The sequence below is a fragment of the Vombatus ursinus genome, unplaced genomic scaffold (genome assembly GCF_900497805.2).
Source record: "Vombatus ursinus unplaced genomic scaffold, bare-nosed wombat genome assembly UNPS02014775.1, whole genome shotgun sequence".
NCBI lineage: Eukaryota > Metazoa > Chordata > Mammalia > Diprotodontia > Vombatidae > Vombatus > Vombatus ursinus.
The window spans coordinates 16,797,080-16,809,377 of record NW_020954553.1 but is presented as its reverse complement, the minus strand read 5'-3'; the positions used below and the strand labels follow the sequence as shown (position 1 = coordinate 16,809,377).

Here is a 12,298-nt window from a genome sequence, read left to right as displayed (position 1 = left end):
CATTCCTTTTTAAATCCAAGGAATCTAGTATTTAATCAAAGCATGAATATGAGAAGTGTTTCTCCTCTGATAAGCCAGGAAGATGATGGTAGTATTTGTGTGCTGGGAATCCCTGAAGTGATCCCAGTCAGAAAAAAATCAGGGCATAACAGGGTAAAGGATTTTATCTTCTATGGGGTAGGTTTGGGTCCTAGTTGTCAAAGCTGGTTCTATGACCACAAAATGGGGAAGGGTGAATATTTGCAAAATATAATTTAAAGTTTTTATTTTTTTCCAATTCAGTCTCTTTCCTCTAGTCTCCTTTCTCTCCCTACCTTGTTTAAGTCCAGGTTCTGGTCTTATCATGCTTGAAAACATATAGCTATTGTTTCCTCCATGAGGCCATGAGGATGTTCCTTCTACCTAAGCTCATTTTACGTGATTTGTATTTACAGCTTAGGAAAGCTAGGTGGCATAGTGCCTGAAGTCAAAAATCTCTTCCTTCTGAGTTCAAATTCTGCCTCAGACACTTACTAACTTGTGATCCTAGATAAGTCAGTTAACCGTATTTGCCTCAGTTTCCCCATCGGTAAAATGAGCTCGGGAAGGAAATGGTTAACCAGTCCAGTATCTTTGCCAAAAAAAAAAACCCAAATGGGGTTAGGAAGAGTCAGACACTACTGAAAAATGACTAAACAACAGTTTACAACTTGCTTATTTTATCAATACAGTTTAAGTGCAAAATATTTCTAAAATTCTTTAAGGTTTACCAAGTGCTTTCTTCACAAAAACCCTGTAAAATGTATGGTTAAAAACATACATTTATCATTGGAGACTTATTTGTCTTTATATCACTATAAGTAACCTTCATGAAATTCTATGTTCATTTACAAAAAAAGACTTGCCTTATATAATTGATTGTAGATGTTCTGCCCATTGCTAGGTTTCTATGTGCTAAAGTGCTAAAGTTCATTGATGACAGTTAAGGGGGTTCTATGGTGGCAAAGACTGATAATGTTTTTATTTGGCAAATGAAGCCAGCTAAATAATGGATGAAAGGTATGTTGGAACCACAGGGAAGAAAAGTGATAACAATAAGAAAAGCCCACAATTTAAAAGAAGGGGGTAAGTGATTATAGAGCCTGATAAGGCTCCATAAGGAGTTCTTGGAGGAAGTCTGCATAAGAAGATATGTAATAGAAGAAAGGACAGGTAAATGACAACGAACACAAGAGAATGGTACAGTCCTGTGAGAGTAGTAGCAGAAAAACCAGGGGCTCAAATTAATTTTGCAAAAAGTGCTAAAGGCAAAAGGAGCTTTAAAAAAATATTTTGGTAGCAAAAAGAAAAAAGGCAGAGATAAACTCACTGTTTGGTTTAACAGGATGATAGCTGAAGACACAAAGAAAGTAGAAATGCATAACTCCTTTTTTTTCTTTTTTCTCTATCTCATCAAGAATTTTGAAATTCCTATATCCCATGGTGATCTTTTAATCATTCCATCTCTCCCTATGCCTTACTACCCCTAACATTATTCTTCATCCTCATTGTGACTTCCAGTCATTACAACACTCAGTTATTCCCAGGCCATCAACCCTGCTGCCTTAGCTACATCTCTTCTTTTTCAAATCTTCACACACACCCCTACCCAGTGAAATAATTCAATTCTATACTATACCCTAACTCTCAGTCAAAGTGAGAACTTGGAAAGACCTTAGCAAGCTTGGTTTAAAAAGGTCGAGGTCTCCCACTGCATCCTGGGCCATCTCCAGTTGTCCTGATCTACATCTGGACACTGGACCCAGACGGTTCTGGAGGAGAAAGTGAGTCTGGTGACTTTGCATAGCTCTCCTTCATTGTAATCCTATTCACTTGCAAGTCATGGCATCATCTTCCTGATGTAATGGTCCTCTTCAAGAATGAAGAACAAATCACAACCTTGTGTTATCACCAATCACGCTTTGCCAAACACAGCCCTGGATTATTTTCACCACTTGGCTCCTTTACTCTGATTGAATCACTCAGGAAGAAACCATGAAGCAGCAACATGTGTCCACTTGAAATTTATCTTGTCTAATCTTAATTGGCTGACTGCAGCAAGGCAATACTACTCCCTGCTAATTGATTTTCTATCCCTTTCACCATCACGGCTGTTCTAAGCCTCTTTAATGCTCCAGCCTCCCATGGCTCCCCTTTTCCTTATCCTTTTTGCTGAGGATCTGCCTTCACACTTCACTGAAAAACATAAGGCCAGTTGCCAGGACTTCCCTTTTGATATCTTCTCTTCCTCCCACACACGTCTGACATTCTAATAATTAGATCTAACATTTAAACAGTGCTTTAATATTGGCCAAATGCATCTACTGCTATATCTTCCTTCACTCCAGTCTCTGATGAAGAGGTGGCCCTTCTTGCCAAGGCCAACCCTTTCACATGGAGCCTTGATCCCATCTCCTCCTGTCTTCTTCAGAAGACTGACCTTACTATAATCCCAGCCCTCTAATCTTCAATCTTTCCCTGTCTACTAGCTCCCTCCTTGCTGCCTACAAACATGTTCAAGTTTCACCCATTCTTAAATAGTTCAAACTAGATTGTATCATCATTGTTAACTATCATTTTATATCTATCCTTCTTTCCCTTCTCAGTTAAAATCTTTGAAAAAGTCATCTTCTAAACACTCTGCAATCTGATTTATAACCTTATCATTCAACTGAAACTGCTCTCCTCTCCAAAATTATCAATGATCTTAATTGCCAAATCTGATGGCCCCTTCTCACACCTGATCTTTCTTGACCTTCTTGAGCCTTGATATTTTCACTCCTCTTTGAGTTTTTGTGACAATGTTCTCTCTTGATTGCCCTTCTATGCATCTAACTATTCCTTCTCAGTTTCCTTTGCTGGATCTTTATCCATGTCCCCCAAGGATCTGCTGTAGTTCTTTTTCTCTCTATACTCTCTCATTTGGTGATTTCACAGGCTCCTATGAGCTCAATTATTATCTCTATGCAGATGATTCCCACATCTACATAAACAACCCTAGTCTCTTTCCTGTCCTACATCACCTACTGCCCAATGGACATTTCTTACATGATGTCCTGTAGGCATCTTAAACTCAGTATGTCCAAACAGAAATAATTTTAGTTTTTTCCCCCAAATCCTGTTCACTTCCAAACCTCCCTAACACTATTGAGGGCTCCACTATCCTTGATGTCATTCAGGTTTGCAACCTTAGTTTCCTACTGCACTCCTTTCTCTTACTCAGTTAATCATCCAGGTTAAATCTGATCATTTCTTTTTTCACACTGTTTTTGAAGTATGGTACCTTTTTTCCCCACTTACACAGTTCACAAGCTAATTCTAGCCCTCATCAGCTCTGGCCTGGACTGCTGCATCTGATCTATCATTGGTTTCCCTGCCTCAAGTTTCACCAGGCTTCCTATACATCCCTTACTAAAATGTCTGACCATGTCACTCTCATATCAATAAACCACAGTGGCTTCCTATTACCTTTAGGATCAAATAAAAACTCCTGTCTGGCATTTAAAATTCTTCACGACATATTCCTTTCCCTTCTTTCCAATCACCTTATACATGGAGGCACAGTGGTTGGAGTTGGAGTTAGGAAGACCTGAATTCACAACCTGCCTCAGATGCTTACTAGCTCTGCGACTCTGAGCAAGTCTTTGTGATCCTCTCTTAGACTCAGTTTCTTCATCTATTAAATGGGGATAATAATTACATCTACCTCTTAGGCTTGTTGTAAGGATCAAATGAAATAACGTGTGGAAAGTGGTTTGCAAAACTTAAAAGTACTATATAACTATCAGTGATTATTGTATGACTGCCCTCCAAGTACACTACTGTTCAGCTATATCGGTCTACTGACTTATCCTCACAAATAGCTCTCCATCTCCCTCCCATCTGTGTGCCTTTATACTGGCTAAACCTCAGGCTTACAATGTTTTCCTTTCTTTCCTCCACCAGCTCTCCTAAGGAGCCAGCTCCTCCCCAGGGGGGGAGGGTAAGGAAGGTGCTATTTTTGCCTTTTCTTCATGTCTCCATTACTTAGCATAATAAGCACCTAAAAAATATTTGCTGAGGGACAGTGATCTTAAGACTAGTTAGAATAGAACAAAAATTATTCGATGGTAATGACAACCCAAGAAAAGTGAAGAGATAGTAAGAGAACACCTAGCTGCCTTTAATAAGTTCAAGTTACCTGACTTGGATGAAGACCATCCTAGGGTACTTGTGCATGTAACAAATGCACAATAAGTTGTTATCGATCTTTGTGTAATTATGATGAACGGAAAGAAGTCTCTCATGGATCATCTGTCTTTGGCCCTGTTGTATTCAATATTTTTATTCATGACTTAAATAGAGCCATGGTTAGCTCCTAATTGAGCTAGGATCCAAAAGAATTGTGACATTCTAGAATGTTCTAATAAAAAAGCTGGTTATAACAACATAACATTTACTAGGAATAAATGCAAAGTCCTATACTTAAGAGTACAAAAAAAAGAGTCAACTGAAAGTTGTAAGAAGGGGTAAATAGAACTAGACAGCAAAGCATGTGAAAAAAATCTCAGTCATAGTAGACATAGTAGCTCAATACCAATCAACAATGTAACATGGCAGCCAAAAGTCTGATGTCGGGTTTTACAGAAGAATATTTAAAATCTCATTTTTAGTTCAACTGAAAACATTGAGAAATAAATATTTCTCCAGTTTAAAGTTCTTTCTAGATTTACCTGAAGGAAGGAAACTTTATCAGTACTTAATCAACTTCTCAGGAAATAATGACCTGCACTAAAATAATTTTTCTTGGGGCTAATCCATTTCCCTTAGGAAATTGTGTAAAATGTTGTTATTGTTCAGTCATTTTTCAGTTGTGTCTGACTCACTGTGACCCCATTTGGGGTTTTCTTGGAAGAGATGCTGGAGTGGTTTGCCATTTCCTTCCCCAGCTCATTTTACAGATAAAGAACTGAAGCAAACAGGAGTAAGTGACTTGCCCAGGGTCACACAGCTAGTAAGTGTCTGAGGTCAGATTTGAAATCATGAAGATAAGTCCTACCAAATTCCTTTTATGACAAAAATATGATTCTGACACTTAAATCAGGAAGATTCAAAACAGAGAAAGAAAAGTATAGACCAATTTCCCTAATGAATATTGATGCAACAATTTTAAATAAAATATTAGCAAAGAGATTACAGCCATTTATCATGAGGATAATATACTATGATTAGGTAGGAGTTATACCAGGAATGCAGGGCTGGTTCAATATTAGGAAAATTATCAGCATAATTGATCATATCAATAACAAAACTAACAGAAATCATACCATTATCTCAATAGATGCAGAAAAAGCTTTTGACAAAATACAACACCCATTTCTATTAAAAACACTAGAGAACATAGGAGTAAGGAGTTTTCCTTAAAATGATAAGTAGTATCTATCTAAAACCATCAGCAAGCATTATCTGTAAGGGGGATAAGCTGAAGCTTCCCCAATAAGATCAGGGGTGAAACAAGGATGTCCATTATCACCATTATTATTCAATATTCTACTAGAAATGTTAGCTTTACCAATAAAAGAAGAAAAAGAAATTGGCACTCTATCCACTGTGCCACCTAGCTGCCCTAATAACAAATAACAATCAAATTTAGAATGAGAATCATCTCAATTCTAGTTAAGATCACTGCTTCTAATTTCCCCTAAAGAGATTAGAGTTAAGATTCTATGACCTAGTATCCTCTCTTTCCCCTAGTTCCCATGGGATTAGAATATTTGATCAGAGGGAGGAAGTCCCTTTGATTATTTTAAGTGACAAATAATCTGCTAGGAGAAAATCCTTGAGAGGAATTGAGTGGTTTTAAGAGAATGATCCTGCAAAGGTGCTCCCAAAAGATTCAGTAATTATTGTCCTATTAGAAGAAATAGAACATTATCCCTAATCTGTGTAACTATGTTGCATCATATTTTTTGTTTAAGATTCTTTTTTTTTTTTTGCTAGGCAATGGGGTTAAGTGACTTGTCCCGGGTCACAGAGCTAGTAAGTATTATGTGTCTGAGGCTGGATTTGAACTCAGGTCGTCCTGACTCTAAGGCCAGTGCTCTATCCACTGTGCCACCTAGCTGCCCCTTGTTTAAGATTCTTAAACAATTTTACTTCAAAATATCTTGTCTGAGGGCATGAAGGAATTTTGTTGGTTTGGAAATTTCATTCTCTAAACCAGAAACACATGGATTTGGAATAATGATAAATTAATTTTTTAAAAAAGTATTTCTGGCAAACTTGTACCTATAACAAAGCACCACACTAATTTTTTTTTCCTTTGGAAGTCAGATAAAAAGAAGTACAGCATACAAAGAAAAAGCCCTGCTCTCTTCTGCCATGGCCAGGCAACACCTGGAGTATTTTAACATTTTAGTAAGAACACTGAAAAACTGGAACACAAACAGAGGACAAGTTGGATGGTGAGGAGGCTGAGAACTGTGCTTTATGACAGCAAGTAAAGGAAATAGAGATGTTTAGCACGGAAGAGAAAAATATATAGGAAGCAATAAGATTATTGCCTTCAATATCTGAAGTGTAGTCATAAGAAAGAAGGGGTAAGGATAGTCTGTATGGCCTAAGAAGACAGAACCATCTGTAGTGTTTTCCCCCCTTTCTTGATTATGACCGTGGTTGGCTTGGAACTAAGAAAGTGAATGAACAAAAAGAGGTATATTGGCTTGGGAGATAGGGACAGATGTTGGCAAATTCTGAGAATACCATAGAGCTTTTGCTGACAAAGGGATAGGTCATAGAAGATTCAAAAGAGAGAGTGGATCTGCTTGCCTTGGGCATGGTGGATTTATTGAATCTCCAGGCTTTCCCTTAGTCTGAAAATAAGAACAAGGTAAAACAAACAAGAGAGAACAAGTTTTTCAAGAAGCCAAAACCAAAAGGGTGTGAGACAGAACAGGTTGGACTCCGGCAAAAAGAACTGATTATTATTTCTCTAATTAAGTACTGAGTATTTGTTTTCTAATTAAGACTCAACTCAAATGTGTTTGCAATTATGGGCCAGGTATGGATAGAATCTATGCCCTTCTACTCAAGGCTGAAGTTGATGCCTGACTTCTGCAGAGGGCAGAGAGTAAATAAGAGTACACCTATGTTTCTGAACCTTTTATCATATCCTTGTGGACAAGATGAAAAAACGGGATAAATAAATAGTAGTTAGATGCCTAGAACCATGGAATAGTCATTAATGAATGTCAGCTTAAGGTGGGTGGTTTCTACTGGACAGTCTCAGGTATCTGTCTTTGGTCCTGTGCCAAGGAAATGTTTTATCAACAATGTGGATTAAGGCATAGGTGTTATATTTACAATATTTATGGATGGCTTAAAGCTGGGAAGGACAGCTAACAAACTATATTACAGTTGGGATACAAAAAGATCTCAATGGGCTAGAATGATGTACTAATTCGAAGAAGTAAAACTGGATAGGAACAATTATGAAGTGCTACATCTGGAATAAAAAAAAATTATGTGCATCTGGACATATGCTCTGTACCTCTGGATGGGAGATATTGTCTGCCTAAAGTTGTTCATGAGTATGTATGTATGTGTGACAAGGAACTCAGTAATAAGCTTCCTAAAGTGGGTTGAAAATTCTCTTCCTCCCCCAATACCCCCCTCACCAGCTGCCAAAGATGGCGCTCTCCTTGGCAATAGCAGCAGCACAGCGCCTGCTATACAGCCGTGCACACTGTGCTGACCGTGAACTCTGCCTCAGGAGCCATGATGTCTGTGGGCTGGAGGTTGCGGTCATACATGGGGTTTTCAAAAGTGGCCCGGACATTGGTGTTCTCATGGCCAGCATAGCCATTAAATGGGACTTTGGGTCGTCGCCTGTAGGGAAAGTAAGGAAAAGGAAGACAGGTGGAGGGCAGGGACGGAGAAACAAAGAGACAAAGTCAGATCACTATAGAAACATGCAACTATTCTGGCTAATGTGATTGAGATCTGTCTGGTATCTTCCTAGCCCCAGATCACCAGCTGCGTCTTTCCCCCAACCCTCATACCTGTGTTTATAGAGATAGAGCACAAAGCCAGCAATGATGAGACCAATGAAAGGCACAAGGATAGCTGCGGCAACTGAACTGCTGTTGGAAGCCAAGTGACGGCCGATGGACTCGGGGTCTGTTTCCAGCCGGCTGAGGTCTGTAATGGTCAAACCCAAAGTCACAGTCATAGTCAGAGACTAATTGTTCAGCCTGGGGTAGAGTTGTTGCTGGAATATTATTCAGGCACCTGGGGTCAAGAAAGCCCTGGTTTGTGTCCTAAGAAAGCTCAAGTCCTTGGTTAATGGCATACCTTCTTGACCATGGTACCAGAACAACTCTGATGGGGTATCCATGGTTAGGGGAATTCACAAATCTAAGCTAAAGGAGCACATTGTAATCAACAAAATTATTGCTTACAGTCCTTAGCTCTCATTTGAAAAGGGCTTTATTTTTCTAGTCCTGTACAAAAGAGAGGTCAAAATTTGTTTTCCTCTTTACTAGAGTACCCGTACCCAGGCCTAGGGACCCACTAGAATATTCTGATGACCCAAGGTGTGTCCCCAACCACACTCCCTCTCTCCTCTTCCTCCCCCCATCCCAAAATATACAAACGCATTTAAATTCATGACCCTTAGCTAGAGTCCAATTTCCTCATTTTAGGTTATTATTCTACTCAAACTGCTCTCTCAAAGGTTACAAATGACTTACTAATTATCAAATAAATCGGACTTTTTTAATCATTAGCCTTCTTGATCTGTCTACAACATGTGCCATTGTTGATCACCCCCTCCTTTTGGATACTCTCTCCTCCACAGGCTTCCCAGATCCCACAATCTCCTGGTTCTCCTCTTGCCTTTTTCACTCTTCATTCACTGTTGTTTCTTTGTTTTCCTGACTCATTTTCTGTTTCCTGCAGTTCTGTCCACAGCTTTTTCTCCTTTCCACACTTTTTCCCCTGGCAATACTATTCACTCACTCAACTATCATCTTAATACAGAAGATTCTGAAAACAGACTATTTCCAGCCCTGACCTTCCTTTTCAAACTGCTGACTATGGCTTCTAAGACCTGTAGGTTTCCAGAGCTGGAAGGGACCTTAGGGGGTCAGCTAGTCTAAACTATAACTGAAAAAAAATCCCCACTACAACAAATTGGGCAATTAGTTATTTAACCTTTGCTTTATTCTTCTGGACTCTACTTCCACATTACCAACTGCCTTCTAGACATTTAAATCTGGGTATCCCATAGGCATCTCAAATGTCCAAAAATATGTCCGAAACAGAACTTCTTATCTTTTCCCTCAAACCTACCCCTCTTCCTTACTACTACTTTTCTCTTGAGGGCATCATTATCTTTCTAATGATTTAGGCTTCCTGCCTAGGAGTTATTCTGTATTCCTCAGTCTTCCTTGCCCCATATATCCAGTCATTTACTAAGTATAGTCAATTTTACCTCCTCAACACCTCACATATGTCTCCTTCCCACCACTCACACAGCTTTCACTCAAGTTCTTAGGGTGCTATTATCCCTCTCCTCCATTTTATGGATAAAGAAACTGAGGCTTAGAGGGTTAAATAATACAGTGAGTGTCATTAGGTGAGATGTAAACCAGCACAAATCTTCTGGTTCCAAGTCCAATACTCTACCCATTATGCCATGCTGTCTGTCACTGCTACCCCCTGAGTATAGGCCCTCATTTCTACCCAGCTAGATGACTTCTATTACCTCCTAACATTCTTCTCTTCTTCTAAACTAATCTTCCCATTGCCACCATGTTAATCCTACTCATGCATAGTTCTGATCATATCATTCTTTTGCAAAAAACTATGCAATGAGTCCTTTCTGCCTGCTGAATATCAACTGATTAATCAACTAGCATTTATTATATGACAGTCCTTGTGGTAGGCACTGAGGACATAAAGGAAAAAATTAAACAGTCCTTGCTCTTGAAAAGCTTACAATCTAGGTTGAAGGCAACACTATGTGTGTGCATACATGTATATTTATGCATTTTATTTATGTACCTAGAGTGGGGGGGAGTATGACAGGGAGGGAAGGAAGCATGTTTAGGACAGGTACAAGGTGATTTTGGGGTCAAGACGCTAGAAGCTGGGAAGATGAAGAAAAGCTTCATAAGGAAATGTATTTTGCATGACTACACATGTATAACCTATGTCAAATTGCTTGCCTTCTCAATGAAGGGAAGAGGGGAGGGAGGAAGGGAGGGAAGGAGGGAATCTGGAACTCAAAATTTGAAAAAAAGAATGTTAAAAATTATTTTTACTTGTAATTGGGAAGAATAAAATATTAAATTAAAAAAAAAAGAAAGGCTTCATGTAAAAACCCATAACAGCTGAGCTATGAAAGAAATCAGAGATTCTATAAGCCAGAGGTGAGGAAGGAGCAGATGATGGGATAGCAGGAGCACAGGCATGCAGATGGGAGCTACAGTGCTATGTATGAAGAACAGTAAGCAGGCCAGTTTGGCTGGATAATAACAGTAATTGCTCACATTTATAGAGCTTTAAAGTTCACCAGGTGCTTGACATAGATGATGTTTTTTGATCCTCACAACAACCCTGGGATGTAGGTGCAAACTGACGTCTTCCTGATTCCTAGTCCAGCAGTCTATTCACTGCTCTGCCTGGGGTGAAGGGAATTATGTGTCATAAGTATAGAAAAGGAGATTGGGATCATGGCATAAAGGTTTTTAATGCCAAACAAAGGACTTTGGACAGTGGGGAGCCACTGGAATGTATCAGGTAGAGTCCTGATATGGTTAGACCCGCACCATGGAAAAAAACAAAGAGTAAAGTTCCAATTTCCTGGCTTTGCATTCAAAGCCTTCCATAATCCTGTAAGTACACCTTCCCTCCTCCACCCCCTAACCTTTCCAGCCTTAACTCTTATTATGCCCTTCCATATATTCCATGTTCCAGTCAAACAGTATGTATTGGGCTCCTTCCCACCTGATGCTACTGTAAGCAAGGTGAATTTTAGTGTGTGTAAGGTAGATTTTAGTTATTTTTTCTTAGAGTCTTCTTTCCCAGGATCTATAGCCATAACAATCTCTAGTTTCCAGGTGTTAGATATGAGTTCTCACAATCATAGTTGAAAACAGTTTCTACTGCACAGTCATGGTAGATATAGGAATGAAGTAATGTAAAATTGTGAGGCTATTACTGGCAATATGCCTTCTTTGTCTGTTGCCCTATAAAGCAGATGGGCACTGGTCAGTGAGTGGGGACCCCCGTAGGGGTGAATGCACAAGCTGGAATGCTGTACGTGCCTTGATCAGCCCCCATCAAGGCTTGGGAGGGGCAATCTGTGTGTTTGCCTCAACTAGCCCTCATTGAGGCTTGAGGGGATTAGGGGACAGCACAAGTTGTGCTGGTCTCGATTTACCCCATTGAGACTGAGGAGTTGTTGCCCACCCTTCATGCTGGCTCCTGCATGAAGGGTTGTTAGGGAATGCTGTAGGAGTTGGAGCTCCCATTATCAGCAAACTTTCTTTGAGAAGACTAGACTAGAATAAAGTAAGCTTATTTAACCCCTTATTATGACTCCATTCCTGTCTTCCTGTCTGACCAGATCAAAAGTGAATCTACTAGAGAGAGGTGCTAGAAGCCCTCCTGTGTCTCCTACCTAAGAAATGGCATAGTCAGTGTGTTTACCTGTCTAACAGCTACATGTTTGTTCCTTGTGAGACTGCTTCCTTTCACTCCATTCCTACCTAACCTTTAAATCCCACTTCAGAGCCTAAGAGTTGCTCTAAGAAGCCTTCCCTCAGCCTCAAGTCAGTAATGGCCTTCACCCTGCTGGACTTCACAAGAGCACTTGATTATTCTTATGTAAGTCAGCTGCTGGCACAGTGGACAGTGTTGGACTTGGAGTCAGGAAACCCTAAGTTTGAATGTTGTGACTGAGAAAATCACAACCTTTCTCAGTCTCAGTTTCCTTGTCTGTGAAACAGGGAAAATAACAGTACTTATCTCCCAGGGTTGGTTGTGAGGCTCAAATGAAATAATTTAAGTAAAGCACTTTGCAAACCTTAAAGTGCTATATAAAAACTAGCTATTATCAATATTAATATTATTATTATTATTATTATCATGTATGTGTAATATCCTCCAGTAAGACTGAAATTTCCACAAGGGCAAGGGACCATGCATTATCAGAATTTTGTAAATCCTCAAGCAATAAGCACAGTGTTCTTCATATAGTAGGTGTTTAATTAATGTTTGTCAAGCTGAATTAACC

The 12,298-nt window shown here is 39.5% G+C and overlaps 1 protein-coding gene across 1 annotated transcript in view; it reads right to left on the bottom strand.

Annotated features, from left to right (window-relative positions):
• The window catches only part of CSMD2 (CUB and Sushi multiple domains 2), a 914,813-nt gene that overhangs the window by 11,295 nt on the left and 891,220 nt on the right, over positions 1–12,298 (bottom strand). Inside the window, exons 68-69 of the mRNA XM_027864466.1 lie at positions 8,058–8,196; positions 7,674–7,884 (exon numbers count right to left, since the gene is read on the bottom strand). Coding sequence (XP_027720267.1) covers positions 7,674–7,884; positions 8,058–8,196 — 350 coding nt within the window. The remainder of the gene's footprint in view (positions 1–7,673; positions 7,885–8,057; positions 8,197–12,298) is intronic.